This window comes from Amia ocellicauda, chromosome 1 (assembly GCF_036373705.1).
Source record: "Amia ocellicauda isolate fAmiCal2 chromosome 1, fAmiCal2.hap1, whole genome shotgun sequence".
Classification (NCBI taxonomy): domain Eukaryota; kingdom Metazoa; phylum Chordata; class Actinopteri; order Amiiformes; family Amiidae; genus Amia; species Amia ocellicauda.
The window spans coordinates 27,186,623-27,212,285 of NC_089850.1; the positions used below are offsets into that span (position 1 = coordinate 27,186,623).

At 37.4% G+C, this 25,663-nt stretch overlaps 1 protein-coding gene across 3 annotated transcripts; it reads left to right on the top strand.

Moving 5' to 3' along the window:
• Positions 1-954: 954 nt before the first annotated feature.
• hmgn3 (high mobility group nucleosomal binding domain 3) lies at positions 955-24,420 on the top strand. Of its 3 annotated transcripts, none has more exons than XM_066700303.1 (7): positions 955-1,125; positions 10,548-10,598; positions 17,288-17,317; positions 19,380-19,430; positions 20,454-20,570; positions 20,701-20,800; positions 23,846-24,420. In XM_066700303.1, the coding sequence occupies exons 1-7, from the start codon at positions 1,111-1,113 to the stop codon at positions 23,857-23,859; spliced, it is 378 nt and encodes a 125-aa protein (XP_066556400.1). In that variant the 5' UTR covers positions 955-1,110; the 3' UTR covers positions 23,860-24,420. The 3 variants fall into 3 exon arrangements, with proteins under 3 accessions (XP_066556400.1, XP_066556399.1, XP_066556401.1); XM_066700302.1 differs by having other exon boundaries at positions 958-1,125; positions 19,362-19,430; XM_066700304.1 differs by lacking the exon at positions 20,701-20,800 and having other exon boundaries at positions 967-1,125; positions 19,362-19,430.
• Positions 24,421-25,663: the final 1,243 nt, after the last annotated feature.

Below are 25,663 nucleotides of genomic sequence, written 5' to 3' on the forward strand. Positions count from 1 at the left end.
TCTGGGGTATTGTTTGTAGAATTTTGAGGAAAATAATGAATTTAATTCATTTTGGAATAAGGCTGTAACAACAAAATGTGGAAAAAGTGAAGCGCTGTGAATACTTTCCGGATGCACTGTATATATTATATATAAGTGGAAAGGTTAAATAATACCACTAACCATCTGCAGGATTATCCATGTTTTATCCATTGAAGAAATATGCGGAATTCATATATGGTGAAAGTATTTGAATGGGAATGATAGTTACAAATTACTGTAAATGAGAAACCAGAGAAGTCCCCAAGAAAAGCAAAAGCTACAACAACAACAAAAAACATGAAATAGTAATCACACTAAATAATTGCAGCAGCTTAATAATAACATAATATGTATTTTGTATGTAGGCCTGTATGTAGGTTGATAATTCATTATAAAAAATAGAACGATATTATTTACTTGGTTATATCACAAAGGTAACCAAATTATATTTAATATTACAGAAAGTATGTTTATAAGCACATACACAAACATGATAACATCTTGGGGAGGCCTTCATCCAGCTTTGCGTCAATATAGGTTGATGTATTATTATTATTATTATTATCATCGATCCACCGCTGAATGAAGCTACTGTTACATGTTTCCACTATCTATATTCGCAACTGGAGCAGGTAAGCCTACATTTCCCAGCGTGCTTTAGCCACTAGCGTTACGGACGAGTGAAAGCCAGACGTCCTGTGTCACTGCTGTCGTCAGCGGATTGGTAAGTGCGTCTCCGCTTCCTGAATATACACCCAATAGGCTCCATCACATTGTGTGTACGAAATCCGCCTGTCCAATCACAGCAGCGTTTGCGAGCCAGTGTACGAGCGCTCAACCAATAACAGAGCCTTTCTAATTTACATACCGGAAAGCCAAGCCAATCAGATCGCACGATATACGCTAAAGCCTCGGCAAAGCGGCCTATGGGCGAAAGGGAGGCAGAGTTTGAGGTCTGCATATGATTAACATGTTATTATTGGAGGTGTTTAGATATTGATCCCGTATTCTGTGTTAGTTACAAACTCGCGTCTTGCAGCTCGCCTTTCATCTTGTACTATATATATTTAAAAAAGAAACACTGCAAACATGCCGAAAAGGAAGGTAAGCGATGACTGAATGCGGTTTACTTTGGAAGGGTTTCATTTTTGGGGGGAAAAAAATAAATAAATAGCGGTCCCTGTTTTGCGCTGGTATTATTTCGAAATGTCTAACAGGTGAATGGGTGATGAACTTTAAAAACAGACGCGGATACTTCGCTTCTCGTCGGCGTGAAAGCTGGCGTTTATACGGGGATCGACTTGGCTTGTTCCGTACTGGCCGGCAGCGGCGGGGCTGCTTCCCTCCATGGCTGCGCTCGGGCGGGAGACGGTTTGCGCCGCACGGTGTCGGCGCTGGCGGGTGTCGGCGCTGCCCGCCGGAGGGGCATCTGTTACGTCAGCGAGCGGCCGTTGATTTGATTTGCTTTCTGTGTTTAATTGTGCGGCCGAAATCGCGCCGCTTCGTTGTCCGACGGAGGATCTCCCTCTTCAAGAAGAGAAAAAAAAAAAAAAAAGCCATGTTTAAACTGAACTCCCTCTTCCTCCTCCTTCCCTCCAGTTTCAGACCCGTATGTAACCCACTCGCATGTCTGTAGGAGCCCATGGCTGGAGAGAGCGGGGAGGGGGCAGGGATTTACACCGTCACACTGTCCGACATCGGAGAGCCGGACACACCGTGATCCGCCCGGCTCTAATCTGAGTGCGTTTTTATAGAGACTGTTTTATAGAGACTAACGTTTGCACACACGGTGAAGGGGAAAAAAAAACAAAAAAAACGAAATACTCATCCCTTTCAATTTCATGTTCTGAGACAAAAGCCCATTGTGGTGGTGATGTGTTTCTTGGCTATCCATTTCCGGAAGAAAAGGCGAAAAAGTGATTGCATACATCAGGAGAATAATAAGCATCCGCTAGTATCAATCAGCTGCTGACAGGGGTATTATTTATTGCAGTGCCTGTACGTGCGTTAGATGCCATGTATTAGTGCATGATTGCACCCAGAGCACAGGTTTACCGCGGCGAGGGAGCGCAGGACGAGCACACCCGCTGGGGGTCCCGTCACATCCCCCGAAATAAGGCATGCCGTTTACACCGTGCCACTTCTCAAATGTAGTCTGGCGAAGCATAGGGCATAAAGGCTGTTTCTTGAACTACCTAGTTTGTCCTTGATATGCGTGTAAAATCTTCAGATATTTTCAGATCTCACTGTCATCCCGGGAGAGCTACCTACATTTGGCTTGATTTGCGTTTACCTGTTTTTTTGTTTTCTTTTCTCTTTCCTCCTTCAATCCACCACCACCCCAAAACCTATATTCATAATTAGCTGACACATGTTTCAGGATCTTCAGTCAGCTTTCATCTCTCTGTTCCCCCTTAAGTTGAAGTCCATGCTAACAGCAGACAGCATAGGTGATCTGGATTGGTTTTCTAGCATATGAATGCATGGATTTAATGTAATGTAGCTAAACCCTATTCCACACAAGGGAAAAACGAATATAATAATTTCAATACAGTTGTAATTTATGCATTTGATTTTAATAAATTAATGTATATGGTCTGTTCGAGTTTGAGAAATTTCAGTAAGTTAAAATCATTTCTGAGGTGTTACTTAGCTAACTCCTTACTTGAAAACCTTAAATGTACCTATTTGAGGTTAAGTTTGCATAGACACTATATACTGAACATGGATTTTGTGTAAAATGTGATGCAATCATTTATTTTTGCATGATTAAAAATGTTACATTTAAAGTCCTTCAGGTAGGGATTGAGTTTATCCAGGTGACAGTAAACTTAAGGGGCACTGGCAGTTAAAGCACCCCTATATAGTTCCCATTTGAAAAGCTATTGGGAACTGGAGCAGTTCAGGGTTGGCTATTTTGCTGAAGTATAGAGCAGTACTGTCTACATTTGGGATCTTAACCCTCAGCCCTTGTTGTCATTCCAGAGCCCTTCATATCAGCACTGCCCCCCTTGACGTAGGATTAAATGGTGTTATTTAATTTTGAAACATTAATAAAATACTGTAGGAGTGCTTTGTATTTGCCCTTTGAAGAAGGTAAACGAGATGGGAAAAGTGTTCTATAGAGTGGATATTATAGTCTTTTTCTTTCTGTTAGGGAATGTTTGTGAAATTGTGTAACAATGCCATATTACACAACCATGTCTTAGGTATGAGAATGACGTGAATAGATGACAAAGCAAAAAATTGAGTCCTAAATATTCAGCTGAAGAAACGCCAAGTTGTGTTAAGTCTGGAAATAATTAAAATGTACTATAATCTATAGGATTATTAAACATTCAGATTCAACTTTAGTTCATATTTTCACATTTGTGAAGCTTAATGTAATCCAATAAGTATGTAATTGTTTCGGTTTATTATAGCTAAGGGATTATATCTGCGTTTCAAAGTAAATTATCTGCAGATCCGTTGTTATGCTTATATGTTTGGAATTGGACTTGTTCCAAACAGTGCCTGAAATGTTATTTTTTAGAATAACTTCATAGCTGTGGGATGGGATTTGTTTTAATGTAGAATGGTTTTGTTTATTGTATTCTGTAGTGTGTTGTGAACAGAAGATAAAAACATGTCTCATTAGTGCAGCAGAAAACTACTTTGTTTTGTGTGACTCTCCTTTGGAACTCAACACTATTCTGTATTTCCCTATGTACAGTATCAACTAACTATGTTAAGACTTTTCATAACTGTCTACAACAAATCCATGTTTTACAGTGTAGCAGGATCATTCCAGTTATCTGGTTCAATGCCTTATTGATACCCTTGGTCACATATATTGAAGGTTTTATTGTTTTTTCAGGTTCCTTGATTATACCTGCACTCCTTCACCTTTTTGTAGGTGGCTAGGGAAATTCTTTGCCATTTCTCCTGAAGAATGGGTACTAGTACAGGAAAGTAGTTGTTTTCTATGATCTCTTCCTCATTGGCTGTTCAAGTCCATCCCAGAAGTGTTCCAAAGGATGTAGGTCAGGACTCTAAGCAGCCATGAAAATAGTTTTTCCACTTTTCTCCTTAAATCCTGAATAATACAAAAAAATAATGAGCACTCGGAAGCTTTGGTAAATTATGATTGTAAATAAATAGTGTTGGCCCAAAACATTCGATACAATGTAGGTCTCAACTGTCTGTCTCTCATGATGTAGGCTATTACTGGTAATATGGCATGTGTGTATGTATATTATATCCTAAACGACAGTTTTTAATTTGTGTCGATCACCCCTTAGTTGTGTGTTTTTTTCTGTGTGAACTTGCCACACTGTGTTAAAGGCATGTATCATATTATGACAAAGATCTGCTCATATCTGACTAAATGTGCCAGCTTTCTTCAAATGTACAATCACTTCACAGACTTGGAAAGGTTGAAAGGAAGTCAAGATTGTTGTATTTTTTAAGTCTGCTAAAATGTAGTGTATAAGTTATCATATTTTTTCTCATGTTGAAGTGTGACATTAGTACCTCACGGATGCAAAAGTAACATTCCTTAAAAGTGACAGCGTCTTATCCAAAATGTTGTGTGACTGTCATTTCTGACACTGAAATTTAACCTTGTTGTAGAATACCAAGTGACATACTTTGCATGTGTCTGTCTACTGTATATATGTTTTTTTTAGTTCTATCTACCTTTCATCGAACAGATTACTGTTTGTCACAGAAAGACTTGGGTTTGGGTTATATTATGGTTCACAGCGATTTCTGTTTTTACCTAAAAAAATAATAATCATAACTACACCTTGCTAGAGTGGGAAACAAAAACCTCTTAGTTACCATATTGCCAAAATTTTCAGGCAATATTGTTAAAAACAAATGTGACCGTGACAACTTAAAAACCAACATAATTAAAACATGCATTAAAAGCATTGCTGCTCAAATGCCACTCCCTCTTTTGAGGTCATCTGAAAATCAAAGCGGGCACAAAATTAATAATTTGCTCATCAAAAGTGATCTTGTATTAAAAGCCTCTTGGTGTATTAAAATTAATTCAGACAAAGAATGATTGACTGAAAAGCTGGAGTGAGATTTCCTTTTACAGCACTTGAGATGTGTTCACACCAAATTCCGATTCATGTGACAAACTGCAAATATAGCTTTACCTTCCCTGTGGTGTGAGAGGAAAATATTAGTTTGTGTTGATATTTTATAGCAGTGACTAATTATATATTGAAGATAGAAAATATGTAGTCTAATAATAAGTGATGCCAATGTATTTCTCACCTAAGACTTTAGTCAGACAGAAACAGCATACAGTGGTTTCGAAGTTACACCATGCATTTTGGATTTCCCTGGGACAGAGTCCTACATGTTATGTAAACCAAATAGTCTGTTTCGCCTCAGCCATGCAACTTTAATTACAAGAAGGATATACCTGTTTTATAGATAAAATGATTGTGCAATTATAAGGTTGTAATTCAAATAATTTTTAGATTATTTTTTTGAAGTATTAAAGTGGTCACTAATACAAATGTATTGATCATTGTATTATTACTACCAATAAGATCAAATGCTCTAAAACAAAAGGCTTCATACTGTAATTTGTGGTGAAGGGAGAGATGAAGTTATTTTGTTTAGGCCTTCATCTTAAAGCCATCGAACACTGGATCTGATCCAACATCTAATTTTAACATGATTATTTTCTTTAGTGCATTCTATATTACACCTTGCACTAAATCTGCTGACAATGCAAAGGTGTTAATTTGGGAATGAAAAGCGCTTTGTTGTGATCCTAATTGTTGTGCTCTAAAAATTACGTTGACCAGTTATGTTGACTATGAAGATGCGTGAATTTTTGCTGTTCCTATTTTTCTGTTAAATGTGGCTCCTGAGAAGCTCATGCTCTTTCTACTTGAACACTAAGAACTGGATGAAAAATCTAACAAAAGGATACAAGGACACAGTGAGAGAGAGAGAGGGAAATATATGGCGACTGTTCACTGTCCAATTTGAATTTCAAGTATCAGTCTGTGGTAATTCTCTAGTTTTTCCACTTCTTTAAATTAAAGTTTTATATTGGGTGATTCCAGCATCACCTTTTCATGTTTTTGTCTTCCACTGCACAGGATAAGTACTAAATCTTCATCATGCTGGCGACGTGACATCTGCTTTTTTTTTTACATCCAATGTGCAATCAATTTGACCGGCAGGTTTTGCAAATGAAAGGTGATAAAGGAGTTCTCGGATCCAGTGTGTGAAGGCATTTAAATGGAAAACCCTGTATCCACTTACACATTTAGAATTTTAAAGCATTTAGAGTGAATTATAAACTTGCTTTACATGTTTGCTGCCAGATCATTGGTGAGTTTTTTTTTTTTTTTTTTTGTTTTGTTTTTTTTCCCCCGTTTTTATTCGTTTTCTTCGGTCATTTTATACACTGAATGATTTGATTTTCTAAAATGTTTTGCGTTGAACAAACCTTGAAATCTCTTCTATCTAGTGCTATAACCCATTCACAATTTTGACACAACTAGAACTAGAACTTAAATGACAGTGTATTGGGTTGTGAACCTATCAAAGTTCAATTTATTCTTAGAATAAAATAGACTGGCTGTTGGAGTTTTGTTTTTTAATTTTTTGGAAGTAACATTTTACAATGGAAATGAGTAGCTTCAATGACAGAGCGTTGAATCTGTGCACACTTTCATCAAGATGGTATGTCTCTCGGGATTTGTCAAGACAATGGACTGTATGTGTCATGATCTTCTAACTATTCACACGTGCAGTCATCATAGTTGGTGTGTTAATTTTACATATAGCAAGTAAGCAGTACTCTGAAGCTAGAGTTTAAACTTTATCAAAAAACAAATTACAACATGGCCTGTGTTAACTTCTGAGAACTTGAACCAAGGAAGCCAGGCAGTTCTGTAGACAAGGTGATTCCTACACCAAGGAGATAAGACCACATCTGATCAAATGCAGTATTCAAGGCAGGGTGTGGTACATTTACATAAAAATGAACTCATTAACACCAGTTACAAAAGCATGTGTCAGAAGTTAAACAATTCAGATGCAGATATGGAATATTGTAATTAGTTAAAATATTTGGCTTTACGCGCTTCACTGAGGTGACGATGAGCTGTCTGTAGGGACCAGACCTGTAGGGACCACGGGCCACCTCTTTCCATGAGAAATTCGCAACTGATCTTCTGTAGAGGAAATGACTGGGGAGGAAGAGGGATGCAAAGCAACAAATGCAATGGAGGTGTGTTAGGTACCAGATATTTCACAATTGTGGACGGAAGTAAGTTTGAGGTTGGTATTGTCCACTCGAACTTTCATGATCAATTCCATAAAAACTGTAGCACTTTGCAAATGAAGGCAATCTTCACAATGTCTAATGGACCATGTTGTCCTGGTTTGCACCAGCCTCTCTCGGTAAGAAGGAGAGAGCAGAAGAGAAGAGTGTTAATCTGCTGAAAAATTGAATTTGATCTTGTGCTTTGTTAATCAAGCCCTTTCTCCATTAACGCTGTAGCAGACTTCTTTACTTAAGAAGAACGCACCACTAATCAGCATTTAACTGCATTTTCTTTTTCAAGTCTCCTATTTTGCTATATTGTAATCTCTGAACAAATATTTGGACATATTTGACACTGCCCCCAGAATTTAGGAAATCACAAATTCTTCCTTTTGTTTAAATTTGACGGTAGATGTTCCACCTGCTTAGTAACTCTATTTAGTTTACCTGATCTGATCCTTGAATAAAAAAAAATATATATAATATATTTATATATATTTTTTTGAAAGCAGATCTATAAACTCTGGTCTCAAATTTTTGGTAGGTAGATGACCTGTAAAATGTGTATTTATTAATTTATTATTGAAGAGAGATTGCCATCAACTGCCTGAAATAATGTCTTTACAAAAGAGCTAAAACAAAAATATAATTGACTTATTTGTTAAATTCAACTCCTGTAATCTCAGCTGTATTTAAAGAATTGTAATTTATGCTGTAATTTTAAAGGATCCCAGAGAAAACTCTTGAATAGCATGGCTGGCTAGTCTGTTGCAGACATCCATGACTCTTTCACACATCTCTTGCACCAGTCCAGAACCATAATTCAAACCATGCATGTTTGTTTGTTTGTTTGTTTATGTATTTATTTATTTATTTATTGCAGCCTAGTCCTTCTGAACAGCACATATATTTCTGCTACCTTGAACTGAACATCCACCTGTTCACAGTGTGTTCTGACAAGCCATTTAAGAAAATCTATGTAGTGTATAAACCGCTAAAATCATATTGTTTGTGTATCTTTGGGTTCACAATGAGTGTCTACAGTGTGCCTGTATAGAAATCTGTGAATGTCTTGATCTTCCATTTGTTTGATGTTGGTATTACTGTATTTGGCATCAGTGCTGGAAAAACAAATTAAGCCTTTCTTGGGATACAGTAGGAAGCATCTTGTATAATAATTCCATGTCTAGAAACCAAATTCCACATTTGTACAACTCTTTATACCTGTTCTTTTAATACAGTTTAATTAGAAAATAGTTTTGATTTTTCGATGATGGAACTGGAGAAGGAATTATGCTAGAAAGAGAATGTTATGGCCTCTAAAAAATATTTTGAACTTTTTAGTGATAATTGTCATCTAATGAACAATACCTTGTGAGAAACTATATACAAATCTAGCCTAAGCATTTTTCTAAAATATGATGGTAATTCACATAATTTTGCTAGGATGATTTTCAGAAACATCTATTGCCTTATTTGATGTATGTGTATGTCTTTCACCAAGCTTGTTGTTTTTAATTCTTACACTATATATATTTTTCATAGAGCAATGATTTTTGTTACGAAGTATAGGAATAATAAATCATTTACTGCTAATCAATGTCTTTTTCAATAATGTTACCTATTATTATAATTAAATAGAGTGGTAAGTGGTATTTCAGGGGTAGCGGCCACAACGGTTGACTGAATCCCGCTCTGCACCACAGTGCAGCGATCTTACTGCATCACTCGAAGGCCCAGGCCCCATAGTGAGGCTTGAGATCACTACACTATACATATTATAGCGTGCCAGAGTGTAATCTACCTATACAATATCAGAAGGCTTTTTCCACCATTTTTGTGTCTAAACCGGTTGTCCTTTGTTTTAATTTCATCGAGCAGTGTTTCATGAAAACAAAGAAACATTCGATTTCCTCACTCGTAATGAGATGCTGTAGAGAGAGTTAGTTATATTGCATTCAGGAGCTCTAATTGTATTTATTTATTCATGCAGCATTTTTAATTGAAATTCAAAAAGAAATACTTGCTGTCTTGCCTTTTGCTGGAAAGGGAGAGGGGGGTGTGTCTGTCACTTAGGCTAACAACTTAAATAATGGTAGAACATAAATGGCAACATAAAAAAACATTAGAATATGAACAAATACATTTTAAAAGAGAACATTAAATATGATTAATATAATATAAGGGGACACTGGCTACTATTGATCTGGCCTTCCGCGGCCTCTGTAATGTATTAATGTAACCAGTCACATTGTATGTGTACACTGATATTGTACTTATAAATATCAGTGAAGTATTTTGCAGAAATGATTATCAATACTTATCAAAAGGGAGAGGAAATGCTAAATCCAATCCCCCCCGGACCCAGCTGTCATCGGGCTTGAGCCTCACTTCAACTGGGCCGCTGCCTTTGTGTTGCGGTATGCAAATTATGTGGACTGTGATTGGCTCCCTGACACTACCCCCACTGTGACTGCTGCAGTGCACAACAGTGGCCTCCAGGGGGGCCCCCATCAAAGAGCCATAATGAGTCCGTTTGTGTGTGTATTAAAGTGTGAATTTAACATGTAAATTCACTTCAGCCGTTGTCATTATAAGCATGAAGTCTGGAGTGAGTTCACTGTCAAAATTAGCGAGCACAGAAATACAACTTGTACAAGCAAAACTACACTTACGGTTTTTATTTTACGCTTACAGTTCAATTCTGTGCTCATTCAATATCGTTTACACATCTGCATTTCTCGCTGCACACTCACGCTTCTTGCTGCGCATGTGCACTTCTCTCTACATGCTCACAGTTCACACATGGCTGACCACACGGCAGCAGAGGGAGAGCCTAAAAAAGCTTAACGTGGCTTAATGTGCTATAAACATAACCATTACTTTGCAAAGATTGTATGTTTACAGTTAGCACGTCCTAATACTATGAATAGAGGATGGATATGTTTTTACTAACATAAATGATATAATGACGACCATAAGCCCTGCGTATAATAATTCACTTAAGGTGAAAATCACTTAATGTAGAAAACGCTCAACGTGACTTACTGTACTGAAAACCTAGCCGTTTACAAGTATGTATGTGGATTATAAGTCACACTCCTATAATGCCATACACCTTTTTTTTCCCATGATCCTTCTTGGATTACTGTTCAAAAACATGAATTTATGTGCTTTTTATAATCTTTTTTTTTTTGTAGATTTAGCAACTTAATTAATATGCTTTTGTTTTTCTCTACAGTCTCCAGAGGGTGCTGAAGGCAAAGATTCAACTAAAGTCACAAAACAGGAGGTAAGTTTGTTGTTCAGTGCTGGATTCTGTAATCTGATTGAGTGCCCAGTTGAAGGCTATTGTCTCATGTGTGTCCAGCTGTAGATGTCTTAACATTAGATTATATTTTCCAGTTGCCCAGATTTTTCATCCAGCCTGTATTTATTTAGTCTACAAATATCTACAATGCTTTACATTCCAGAAAAAAAACGTATCCTAGATTATAAAATGAATGTGGAAATATGAGTGATTTATACATGCTATAAAGTCTGCTTTATAGGCGGTGTGGATTGCAGAATAAATGAGGTGCCTGGCCTATAGTTCTCCATTGAGAAGTTGATCAACTCACAAGACTGAGTTTGAAAGCGCATTGATTCAAATCCACTTTGGACTGCTGTGCGCATGATGGTTTCTCAGTGTTAAAATGATGAGTGAAAATATAAAAATAAACTGGTAATCCCATGATGTAGGTAGAGGCAATTGTAATTACTGAAAAATTGCCAAAAGCAGAAGACGTATGCAAATGGTGTATATATACATTATATAATACAAAAAGTCAGAAACATGCAAAATCATATTAAAGTGCTAATTGTGTTTAAAATCTGCACCTCAGTTCCCTAGGGACTGTGGTAATTTTCGAATTATTGAAAAACATGTAAGGGGTACATGTGCGCTCTGTTTCTGTACTCAAAACTAGGGTTATCAAAAATACAGATCCTTCGATACTACCATGATACCAAATGTCGGACGATGTTGTAACCAATGGACCGTATTCCCGGTCTCGGCGAAAACGAGGCTCTGAAAGCATCAGTTCCAGAAGTGCGATAAACAGACGTGCATCACTGTTGTGTTCCTAGCCGTGTGAGTGATTCCCTTTATGACGGATGTAAAGCTGTCATTTCACAGATTTCCAGTAGACAAACAAAAGGAAACCCTGGATTATCACAATTCGCAGAGACATTGCACCACTTTTCTGTAGTATTTGTGTACATTTTGGTATCAATTGGACTGATTACATTTGGTGAGCTCTTAACAGTGGAACCGCAGAGATTTCGGATTAAATGCAACAACCGCACCCACAAGATGTGTCTCCTTTATAAAACGGCTGTTACGAAAACGAAAAATAAACAGTTGGATTAAACTTAATATTTGTACAGACGAACATCACACATTTTCACAGCAGCAGCACTGCATTCACATTGAAAATGTAAGTATTTTTCTTTTTTCGTTTTTCAAAACTAGTGAATATAGGCTGCATAAACATGAACAAATTAATACATTTCACACAATAAACTGTGTAAACTGGTGTAGAAATCGGTATGCACATATGCTAGCAAACATACAATTAAAAAACAAAACCATTTATAAAAATAGCATAGAAATCAAATGTAACATTTTATGCAATGTGAAAGTGCTTTGAAATGGGTTTGACTGTCTGTATACAGCTGCATACATCAATGCGTGAACGCGCTTCTCAACACTGCAGTGCGTTTACCACAGACTGCATTTCAACACCAAATGTGTTGCATTTAGCAACCTGGCAGTGTCTTTACTCCGTGTGCAGCGCTGGGTGAGGGGCATCTTCAGTCCTGTAGATCCTGAATTGTAGTGCCAACCGCAGTCTAATAAATTTAACAGCCAGCCTATCGCCAGCCACACTGGATACAAAATAAAGAGCACATGATCAGACAGTGACTGGTCAAGACATCGATCCAGAGGCCTGGGTTTGCAATGAGATCAAGAGTGGCCTACCAAAGGAAAGTTAGAAACTTGCTGAGCCGATGAGCGGACAGGCAGATGAGAGCTAGATCAGGTGTGATTCTTCAATTGTGTATATTTTGTGTCATCTGCTAATAAAATGATACTACATGAATATACACTCACCTAAAGGATTATTAGGAACACCTGTTCAATTTCTCATTAATGCAATTATCTAACCAACCAATCACATGGCAGTTGCTTCAATGCATTTAGGGGTGTGGTCCTGGTCAAGACAATCTCCTGAACTCCAAACTGAATGTCTGAATGGGAAAGAAAGGTGATTTAAGCAATTTTGAGCGTGGCATGGTTGTTGGTGCCAGACGGGCCGGTCTGAGTATTTCACAATCTGCTCAGTTACTGGGATTTTCACGCACAACCATTTCTAGGGTTTACAAAGAATGGTGTGAAAAGGGAAAAACATCCAGTATGCGGCAGTCCTGTGGGCGAAAATGCCTTGTTGATGCTAGAGGTCAGAGGAGAATGGGCCGACTGATTCAAGCTGATAGAAGAGCAACTTTGACTGAAATAACCACTCGTTTTAACCGAGGTATGCAGCAAAGCATTTGTGAAGCCACAACACGTACAACCTTGAGGCGGATGGGCTACAACAGCAGAAGACCCCACCGGGTACCACTCATCTCCACTACAAATAGGAAAAAGAGGCTACAATTTGCACAAGCTCACCAAAATTGGACAGTTGAAGACTGGAAAAATGTTGCCTGGTCTGATGAGTCTCGATTTCTGTTGAGACATTCAGATGGTAGAGTCAGAATTTGGCGTAAACAGAATGAGAACATGGATCCATCATGCCTTGTTACCACTGTGCAGGCTGGTGGTGGTGGTGTAATGGTGTGGGGGATGTTTTCTTGGCACACTTTAGGCCCCTTAGTGCCAATTGGGCATCGTTTAAATGCCACGGCCTACCTGAGCATTGTTTCTGACCATGTCCATCCCTTTATGACCACCATGTACCCATCCTCTGATGGCTACTTCCAGCAGGATAATGCACCATGTCACAAAGGTCGAATCATTTCAAATTGGTTTCTTGAACATGACAATGAGTTCACTGTACTAAACTGGCCCCCACAGTCACCAGATCTCAACCCAATAGAGCATCTTTGGGATGTGGTGGAACGGGAGCTTCGTGCCCTGGATGTGCATCCCACAAATCTCCATCAACTGCAAGATGCTATCCTATCAATATGGGCCAACATTTCTAAAGAATGCTTTCAGCACCTTGTTGAATCAATGCCATGTAGAATTAAGGCAGTTCTGAAGGCGAAAGGGGGTCAAACACAGTATTAGTATGGTGTTCCTAATAATCCTTTAGGTGAGTGTATGTATAGACATGTACTGTTTCAGCTCCCAACACGATACAAATGATTTCCCAATGACTTGAGTTTGTTGGCTTTACATCAAGCCTACAGCATGAACTGCGGTCTGGCTGCTCCGTAAAGTATTTATAACTTATTACATTCGAAGTGTTTACAGTAAGTGCCATATAGGTATTTAATTCAAATTTTTCGTAACATATAAGAACAGATCAGTGGGAGAAATTCGCATACGCAGAGAGATTTACTATGTATGAGATGTATTGCAAAAGCTGCCCAAAATATGCGTCTCTGTGGTTCTAGTGTCCACTGATTCATCATAATGTAAAAATAACATGCATTTACAAAACGGATATTATTGATTCAGCTATATCTAAAGGCATATTCATAATATAGGCCTAGGTAATGCTGCTCGATTTCGGTTTTTATTTTCTGGTTATCTGCCTTAAGATTCTTAACCGACATGGTTTTATCTATTATAATGTAAGTTACACAGTATAAATTAGTTACCTTTACTATACCCAGTATTAATATTGTTTAACGGATCAACTATGGCTCAAGACTGTGTAGTTATTTTATTTTATTTATTTCTTGGCAGACGCCCTTATCCAGGGCGATATTATATTTGCCTATTATTACTGTATTATTTTCTGGTCTGTATAATGACTGTTGTGTGTTACATGCATGTTCTGTATATCAAATAAAAGGACATTCAATTCCCATATGGAACACATTTTTCAATATATTAGATATCTATGCAATAATAATGCAGTAGAACATAAAACATGAATGTGACTGTTACTATAACAAGCCTGATTAAACCAGTCATGGGATGCTCAGTATTGTTTTAAAATTACCAAAATATACATGAGTGTTATTAACTACCTGCACTCTGTTGTTCTGAAGAAAATGTTTGAATGGTTACTGAATTCTGGAAAAAGTTGTCTTAATACTAAGATACTTGTGTTTACTGCTCCGGCCCATTTGATCTGGAATGAAAACTGTGTATCTTTATGAAAGGAATGCTAATGTATGTTGTGTGCAGGTTATTTGTTATCGTGCATCATGAAATTGAACTGGTATTGTATTGAAGTTCAAAATTCTAGTATCGTGACAACCCAACTCGTAACATAGATGGCTTTATTTTTCAAATTATGGCAACTAAGGGGGGGGGGGGGGGGGGGATAATTGTTTCCATATGCTAAGGCATTTGAATGCATTATTGTAAATGCTACCATTTTAATTTCTTTGAGATCTTCGAGATAATCCACATGGTTACATTTTGGCAGTAGTTGAAGGTTAAACCTTACATCTTTCAGGTCTGTCTTTTCTGTGCAGCTGTAAAAGGTTTCATTTGAGCTCAGATATTGAAAGCCTTATAGTATTTGTTTGCTATATAATTAAACATGACTTGCCTATACACACACACACATCCAATCTGTGTATGTATTTATGCAAACATGATAGGGCTGGGCGATATGACTTAAAAATAATATCTCAATATTTGTAGAAGTTTGGGCGATACACAATATATATCTTTCTCTTTATCCAATCAAGCTACAAAATAAGACCAAAGACATTCAAACTACAAGTATTTCGTTAATCCTTCAATAAGCAAAACTAACAAATACTACATGCAGGCTGTCATGGTAAATATATGCAGAATGCAACACATTACAGGGCAAGTGCTGTGTGATTACTATTACGTGTGTTATGTTGTTATGGGATATGTATAATATAATACACATAAGTTTAAAAATAGCTGGCGTTACAATAGTTTTAATAAATCTTATGCGGGGTGCCTTATCCAAGGTATTTTATATAGAACAATTATCCGTATTATATTGGGAGCTGCTGTACCATCCTGTCTAAAAACGGTCCATATTCACCAATGTCTCACATTATTTTTTTACAGAAAAAGTGAACATCATAATGCTTTCGTGTTTCGACTTATCTTCCTCAGAGCACATACACACATTATGATTTACATAATGCACAAATTATGAAGTACAGCACGTTGTAATACAAAATAGTTATAATAATACTAATAGTAATAATAAAACTGTTGATCCACTTCAACATCTTAATAAAAAGAAAATGATACTTTCTGCATGCGTTTGCATTGCTTTCCAATTTATTACAATGCAAACAAACTTTATTATTCTTTAATTGTATACAAATGATATCAGTCTAAATTAGCAGGGGTGGGGGGAGCGATGGCTATTGTCGGGGTGCTTGCAGAGCGGCGATGAGAGCGGGGCGGACCGTGTGCGCATGTGCATTAAAGCGTCTCTTGGTTGTGTTATTGTGTGTCGGGTCTCATGTCCGTCTGTGTTGCTGATGCTCATTTCTTGCCGCATCCGACACGTGTGGAAGAACCGGGGAGAACGCAAAGCGTCCTAATGACGAAAAATACTGCCGTAAAGAGTGGGATTTGCGACACCACGATATAAACGATAGAGCATAATCTGAAACGATAGACGTTTTTCTATCGTCATATCGCACAGCCCTAAAACATGATAATATGGTTTGTATTTAATTCAAACAACTCAAACTCAAAGACCACTTAACATTTGATATCTGAACTTTGAGTGGTCTACATTTTTTCCGCAGAGGGGTGTGTGTGTGTGTGTGTGTGTGACAAGATAATCCAGCCTTAATACTACCATCTACCAGAATACATTGCACTCACTTCTGTACTTATTGAAAAACTAAAGAAAATTCACATTCAAGTTTAGATTTGAATTCTGTCCATACAGTTTTGCAGTATTTCTCATTTTAAGCAGGTAAATGCTGAAATAACATTGGAGAGGAATTTCAACAAGCACTTTCAGTGTTTGAGATCATACGCAAGGCTGAATTTAAAAAGCCTATTTGTCTAAAAACTCTTTACCCATTAATACAAAACTAATACATCTGGAAATGTACTGCTTGGGCATCTGTGTATTCCACAGGGAATTATGTTGGCTCTATTGTTAATTATCAGCTTTCAGTGACTTTACTACAATTAGATGTTCAGCATAAACGCACTGCGATATACAGTAAGAAAAATGATGCTTGTCATTTATAGTATATTTTGGTAAATGCTATGAATTCAGGTAATACTGTGTATTGTTTTCTGAAACCTCAAACTTAATATCTTCAGTAATATAAAGGAAAACTACACTAACAAAGACCGATAATTCATGATGTAAGAGTATTGGTTACCCGCCATTTATATAATAATAATATTATTATGTAGATTTAATAATGCAGTTTCAACAAACAAGATCAACAGAATTCTAAACCATCTTTAAATACAGTAAACAAGAATATCTATTTATTACAGACTAATTAAATAAAACTGCATTCTCTTGATGAGAATTAACATAATTGATTATGCCCATACACAGCTTAGCAGTTATTCAGTGGGTACAGCCCCGTTGTTCTTACACACTATTATATATAGGAAGCTTTTAAGGAAGCACCAGTTAAATAATTTAGTGCAGAAAAGATGACTTTGAGATGAAACCTGAAGTGGAGTTCTTTGCATATCTATCCTTTTGTGCTCGGACAGTTTTCTTGCAAGTCTTGCTTAGTCTGATTCTTCCCCTAATTGATCTTTTCTCTTCTTTTTAGCCAACAAGAAGATCCCAGAGATTGTCAGCTGTAAGTTTGGGAGCCCTGTTGTCTACTGTCTCCAATGGAAACTGGAATCGGCTTCACGGCTTTTTCTTTAAATACATATTTTGTATACATTTGTTTCAGTGGAATACAGTACAGCTTTGTGTGAATGTATGCATGTGTGTGTATATATAAATGCATATTATATATAATATACACAGTGCATCCGGAAAGTATTCACAGCGCTTCACTTTTTTCACATTTTGTTACGTTACATTACAGCCTTGTTCCAAAATGAATTAAATTCATTATTTTCCTCAAAATTCTACAAACAATACCCCAGAATGACAACGTGAAAGAAGTTTGTTTGAAATCTTTGCAAATTTATTAACAATAAAAAACAAAAAAAGCACATGTACATAAGTATTCACAGCCTTTGCTCAATACTTTGTTGAAGCACCTTTGGCACCAATTACAGCCTCAAGTCTTTTTGAGTATGATGCTGCAAGCTTGGCACACCTATTTTTAGGCAGTTTCTCCCATTCTTCTTTGCAGGACATCTCAAGCTCCATCAGGTTGGATGGGGACCATCGGTGCACAGCCATTTTCAGATCTCTCCAGAGATGTTCAATCGGGTTCAAGTCTGGGCTCTGGCTGGGCCACTCAAGGACATTCACAGAGCTGTCCTGTAGCCACTCCTTTGTCATCTTGGCTATGTGCTTAGGGTCGTTGTCCTGTTGGAAGATGAACCTTCTCCCCAGTCTGAGGTCCAGAGCTCTCTGGAGCAGGTTTTCATCAAGGATGTCTCTGTACATTGCTGCATTAATCTTTCCCTCGATCCTGCCGCTGAAAAACAGCTGCCACCACCATGCTTCACTGTAGGGATAGTACTGGCCAGGTGATGAGCAGTGCCTTTTTTCCTCCAGACATGAGGCTTGCCATTCAGGCCAAATAGTTCAATCTTTTTTTCTCATGGACCGCGAGTCCTTCACGTGCCTTTTGGCAAACTCCAGGTGGGCTGTCATGTGCCTTTTACTGAGGAATGGCTTCCGATCAAGTTGTAGAAACATATCAAGGATGATCAGTGGAAACGGGATGCACCTGAGCTCAATTTTGAGTGTCATGGCAAAGGCTGTGAATACTTATGTACATGTGGTTTTTAGTTTTTTATTTTTAATAAATTTGCAAAGATTTCAAACAAACTTCTTTCACGTTGTCATTCTGGGGTATTGTTTGTAGAATTTTGAGGAAAATAATGAATGTAATTAATTTTGGAATAAGGCTGTAATGTAACAAAATGTGGAAAAAGTGAAGCGCTGTGAATACTTTCCGGATGCTGTGTGTGTGTGTGTGTGTGTGTGTGTGTGTGTGTGTGTGTGTGTGTGTGTGTAATACAGATTATTTACAGCGGATTTTATTTCAGTTTAGCAAGATTCAGCTAAACTACAATTTTTAAAGCAGAATTTAAGTTTAAATTAATATTTTATCCTGCTACATTTGTCTTCACTTATAACTATACTGTTTTGTATTTTAAGCACATAACCATTGAATGTGCCTGCATAGTTATCAGAGTTAATTTAGAAATGCAATACATTTTTATTTATTTTAATTATTTTTAATTATTATTATTGAGTGGATGGGTAATTTAATAGTTCTTAAGCTCTTCAAATTATGTGACAACTAAAAACTTTGTTTTTATTATACATTGAGGGCTGGGCCAAATAAAAATTGCAAAGGAAAAAATCTGTACCCTATTGCAGTTACATTTATTCACAGGAGGCAATTTCTACTACTTGTATGAATCCAGATGCAGTAGGGTACAGTTTTGTACATTGTGATTTGTTGGTAGGTGGATGGTAGGTAGGCAGCATTGTGGAGTAGTGGTTAGGGCTCTGCACTCAAAACTGGAAGGGCGTGGGTTCAAATCCTGTGTGGGGCAGTGATGTTGTACCCTTGAGCAAGGTACCCTAAGCGCATCTGTTAAATGACAACTAATGTAATGTAATGTAATGTTTTGATTTGGTCTAGGCCTGAGTTTCTAGTTCCACATCAAGCCCATGCTGACAGTGTTTTGTTTTTTCCTTTTTGGTCTGCCGTTTCCATTCAGAAACCTCCTCCACCCAAACCTCAGCCCAAGCCAAGCAAGCCAGCCGTGAAGGTAACGTAGCTGGGCTAGCCTGGGCCAGTGTGCAAATTCCCCTCAGAGAGCGGAGATATTTATTTTCATTGGCACACCCTTTCAGGAGATCGCAATGTACCTGCTGTCTTAAAACGGTTCAATATATACACATCACATTTTCAGAAATGGAGAAAAATCTAAAATGTTTAACCACTTGTGATATAAGGATAATGAAATCTTGTCACTTTGATTTAACACTACAGAAACTGCCCTTCTTTAATTTTTTTTAAGGTAACTTCAGTCTTCTGGTAGCTGTGAATCCAGTCTCGACCTTCTGAGAATTATGTTTTTGGTGGTGGTGTTTTTTAAAAAACTAACATTGTCAAAGGCGACTGCTTTTATATTGCCGATTTTTATTGTTTTTCTCCACACTATAATTATGAATAAAGTGTGACTATACAGTCAGACCAGTTTGCAGTATTCTACTCATAGCTGCATATAAGGGTATAATTGAACTATTAATAATCATTCCTTTTATATTACATTTGAAGTGATTAAGTCCACCTTTAATTAAATCTGCTTCAGTTAATTTACTTAATAAACAATTAAAATACCAGGCTTGATTTAGAAGTATCTTGATCAGTTACTCCCCCAGAAAATGTTTCTAGAACTGGCTTCTGTGTATCAGCCTAGCTGTATTTCAGATGTCAATGGTCTGCATTCAGTGGGTCATTAAATGATGAGGAAATTATTAAATCTGCTTTAAAAGGAAATTAATAAACTATTGTTTGAGCCCTGTGTGTGCCAAAAACTCCTATTCAAAAGGAATAATTAATTTCTTGGTGCATATTCTTGAAAAAACGGTTTGCTTACAATTAAGCCCTGACCCAAATTAATCGAGCTGCTCTTTTCTCTTTACAAAGAAGTATCAATCGAGGCGAGATTTCATCTTCATTTCTTCGTGATGTAACATATCACAGGACTGCGCAATGAGGGGGAGGTGTTTCTTTGTACACTACGAGTGTGGAGTCTCAGTCTGTGCTGTCATCCTGTTCTTCGCAGAAACAAGTTGCGGAAAAGGCAGCTGCAAAAGGGAAAAAAGGCGGAAAAGGGAAGAAAGACGAAAAAGTGGACGCAGGTGCCGCGCTGGCCGAGAACGGGGAGACCAAGACTGACGAGGTACTGCTCCCACCCTATCTTTCCTACTGTCTCCAACATTGTTTATTGGAATCTTGACTGCACTGCATTTGCCCAGTTTCCTTGCATGTTTATAATGTTTTTTTGTTTTTTGACCCCCATAACCCTGCAGATCCGCATTTCTCGCTCATCTGTTAGTGTGTCTGCCTCTAGAAGTACATCTCCCCGCTTGCTGTCAGTAAAGGGGCAAACTGAAACTGTGAAAGTAAAGGGTACGCTGGAGGTGTGTGTGTGTGTGTGTGTGTGTGTGTGTGCCGTGGTCTTGTGATAGGCAATGACCTTCCAGTGTTGTATGGACTAGAGGGGAGTGTTTTGTTGTTGGTGAACTATAAATAAATACATCCCTTTAAAGAGGAGCAGGTACTGTGTGTGTGTGTGTGTGTGTGTGTGTGTGTGTGTGTGTTTGTTGTTGCTCCAAGATTGTGTGCTGTGTTTAGGATTAGACACAAGCTTTATGGTGCCCAATACATCCGACAGCGCTGGGTGTTGGAGAACAGAATCCCATATTCTATAAGCACCTTCTGGGTGAATAATTCAAGGCGGGATTTTTAATAGTGCTTGTGAAATTACTGGAGTCTGCCAAAGCAATGCAGAGAACCCAAGAGTATGTCGTTTAATCACAATTAGAAGGTGGTTGCATTATAATATAATGAACAATATAACATTCCAGAGTGAATATAACATAAATGTGCAGAAGAAAAAAATCCAATTAAGACAGATGTAGTATTTCCCTGCAGGCTTTATTGTGTGCAGATTGTTTAAAAGAGAAAAAGGAAAAGAGACATTGTGACCGGCTGTTGGAAAATGGAATTAAGGAAATTGGCATTTATTCTCCATCCCAAAAAAATACATATTTTATTAAATGAATTGTTTTATCTAAATGGGCAGCGTGGCATGTAAATAAGAAGGAACACATTGCTGCGAAATGTCTCCCGCAGGCACTGCTTGAATGTGGTTTTTAATGAATGAGAGAAAATTAATCTTAAAGTTGTCAGATGGGGTCATTGACTTGGCAGAATCTGGTAAATGATTTTGAAAAAGAAAATGGCCCCCAATGCAAAATTAATCTGCTCATCTTATAATCACTTTGATTTTAATTTTATAATGGTAAATTAAATCTCAAATTAAAATACTTTTCAGTGATTTAGCACATTTTTATTTTTGTGTTTTGTTGTTTTCACCCTTAACTCTTATTTAGATGGGTGTGTTCCTACTGAACTCTTTCACATGAAATAAAGCACATCTTGCATATAAAGCTCATTGCAATATTGCTTTAACTGCAGAATAGAATACATGTACAAAATGAAATCTTACAGTTATAGCCTAAAACTAATCATAAAAGACTTGGAGCACTTTTGTTGGAAGTACATTTTCTAGTTAGTTGTTGAAAAGTGCTCGGGGGAAATGGTACAAGAGCAGGTCACATAAAGGGCCAAGGGTAAAGGAAGCTAGAATGAACCAATTAAAGACCAATCGTTCAAATTAAGAGCTAAGGAGATTATCTGGTTATATCCTCCCATCTCAAACCCTGTATCCTGCTAAGTACCTAGGTGGAGAACCATGTTCATTTCCATTTGTCTATATGTGGAGCCTGGTTTAATTAATTGGGCCTTTCCAAACAGAGTGGAAGTGACTAGGTTGCACACACTATATCTGCACCCTTATGGTAAATCTAAGGCTTCTGCCCTTAATTCTGTGTCAGGCATGGCATTATACACAAGTATGTGTGCGGCTGCTAATTTAAACCTAGCAGGGCACTGAACAGCACAAAACTGGAGGACTACAGCAAAAAACAGAAACCACAATAGACCGTTCATGTGTATCATATCCTCTAAGTGAGGTGTCCTATGTACACACTGAGGCACTAATAAGCTGTTTTACAATGCATATGCCAATAGCTATTGTAGACCCTGTATGCCAAATACTGTTGATATTTTTAACCCAGGAACACATTGTATATGCTAATATTGGCATTCAGAGTCATTTCCATATCTCCCGTTAAATCCGTTAAAAATTGAGTCACACACACGGCTTTGGGCAGATTTGTTGTGTGTGTGTGTGTGTGTGTGTGTGTGTGTGTGTGTGTGTGTGTGTGTGTGTGTGTGTGTGTGTGTGTGTGTGTGTATCTCTCTAACTCTATCTATACATCTGCCATGTTGAGAATATTAATTGGAGCATCCGCTTAATTCTCATTTCAGGGGTTTTAAATACACTGGAGATAAAGCATGACAGATGAGGGGGTTCAACTAGCTTAATGACTGTTGTAATTTTCATATTTGTCAATCAAGAAAAGGTGCATTAATAGCTGCCGATTTTATGTTGCCTGGACTCAAATTGAACTCCTATTATTATATGGTAAACACACCGTTCTGCCTTTCTACTTGAGGTTTTTCCAAAATGGAATCCACAAAACCGCAACACCCCCCCCCGAACGCCACTCTCCAGCTCAGTCTGACATGCCATGTTTGACTTTGTCCAGTCCATTGTTTGCTATGCTAGTGTGTTTGGCAAATGATTTACACATTGTCATGGGATCACGGGGTGGTAGTCGGGTATCTGGGAATTACAGTGAAGAGTGTGAGAATGTCATCGGGCTGTTAAACACAGTGTGCACATGGGAAAATAAACTGACCTCGGGGTTCGATGCCAAAGCTGAAAACCACAGAGTTTGTGAAGCCCGAAACTCATTTCTCACGTTTTAATGATCGTTTTTTAGGTGTGCGTTTATTGATGTTAGATGTCATCTTTGGGAAGGTAATTAGCAAGACCGGCTTCATCTTAATCTGCATTCTTTAATTACCTCGATTTAATTGTAATTGCCTTCCACCACTTGCAATTTGAATGCATAAATTGAGTATAAGTGTGGTAATTGATCATTTTGCGTATCTGTACGTGCACTTGGAATTATTACATTCTTGCACTGTTTTACTTTGCTGTTAAGAGACTGTCCATTACAATGCAAAGGTACATTAATTCCCTGTAGGAAAAATTGGAACCACTTTTATTTCCAGTGTATTTTAATGTTCTTGAAATCTTGAGGTAAGCTTAACTGTGGAATAAAATCACTTGCTTTGTTAATTTTTTTTTTTTTTTTTTTTCCGGTTTCATTAATCTTAATTAAAGCGCATTTGTTGTGGCTTCATCATGATAACCGAGTCCTGTATGTCTTGCGGTGGTGTGTTTTGGTTTGGCTTTCTGCTCCCAAGAGCTTTTCCGGAACTTGACTGTTTTCTTTCTCTCCCCCCCTCTCCATTTAGGAACAGAAAACTGAGCCAGCAGCTGAAAAGAAAGAATGAGTGAATCATCTTACATGAACTTTTAGTTGATTTTATGCACCTCTTGTACAATTGGAAAGAAGAATATTTTTTATCAAGTATTTTGTAAATGCTAATTTTTTTAGACCTGTGGTAGTGGAATTAACCAGTATGCACTGTTCATACTTCTTCTATCAAGCCGCTTTCCTGCAGTAGAATTTCTTTTCAACTTCACCTCATTGTTCTCAGCTTTTTTTTTTTTTTTTTTTTTTTTTTTACACCTGAATTGCGATTCTCAGACGTGCGGCTGGATAAGCATTCCTCGTGGACTGGCACTCTGCGCGATGTTTTTTTTATTCTTTTTAAGAACGCTTTAGAGCTTGTAGTGACTTGTGTGTTTGACATTTTCTTCTTCTATGTATTACTTTTATTTCTGACAGTTTTACATAGCAATAATCAGTGGTGCTTTGTACTAAAAGTTAATGTGGGGGGGGGGACCAATGTTGATAGTTGTGATCATCCATTGCCTGTTTGGGATTAATTCCATGGAACTATTTTAAAATAAAAAAGAAACCTGTCCCGTGTGGTGTGTGGATTTCTAGCGTCATTCCTTTATTTTTGGAAGCAGAAGCAGTAGAAGAGTATATGTCTAGATATAGATTTTTTATATATATATATATATATATATATATATAATGTGTTAAAAGTATATGTGGAGGGTCTGGGACTGGAGCAAGCAACCCAGCCATGTGGTTGAGTCTGGATCTGAAGTTGTTTAAAAAAAACGGCTGGATGGAATTTAGGGAATTGGTGATCTCGTTAAAAAACAAATGAGCGCGCTGGCCCAAATGGCCTTGATTTAAAACCTTCCCTCTCCTCCTTTAATTCATAATGTAGCAGTCATAGGTCAAGTTGTATCCTCCTGAAGTGACCTGCATATTTATTCAATCCTGCTGTAGAACGTCTGCGTTAAAATTCCATATCTGTCCTTGAGGTTTTCGCTGTTACATTTTACTGGATGTGTTTAAATGCATTCAAATGGAGGTGGTACTAGAATGATCTGAGTCCATACAACTGTCCCCTTAGATTAGATAGACCTATTGGGGCTCTTAAAATGCAAGATTTAACAAATGCATTAGTCTCTGATTACCAAGAGACTTCATTCAATATAATGAGGAATGGCAATTGGTCAAATGCTCAAAATTATATACTTCAAGCTGGCAATGAGAATATATATTTTTTTTACTGTGTTCATCATGAGAGAGAGAGACATCATTAAACCAACAAAGGCTTTAAGGATTACTTGTATTTACTAGACTGTGTCACTGGTCAGTGTAGCATTTTTAGAGTTTCTGTGGTAAATTGGAGTGGATATATTGAAAGATGATTTGCAAATATTTAGTTAACTAAAAATACATTTGGTTTTTTTATTTGATGAATGGTTATTGCTTTGGCAGGATGCCTTGGATTAACTAAAAATATCAATTAACCAAAGTAAAGCCTAATGCTCAGGTTTCATACATTTATTTCACTTTGGATCTAAAAGTTTTCCTGTTTCAAAATGTTTATGGCGTCAGATGCATATTGCTCATATTGATTTTTATCATCTATCCCTGTGCTCTGCAATTTTGTCATTGGAAGGGTCATTTCAGCCTACATTTCTGCACATTGAAGGTAATATTGATATCCTTGTGTAGAGAAAAAATGATTTTTTTCAACTCTGTATGTTGTTTTCCAGATAATCGACTGTATGGTGCACGCAGTTAGCACAATCAATACATTTCTGATCAGTAAAAAACACTCAATACAGTGGTGACTCAT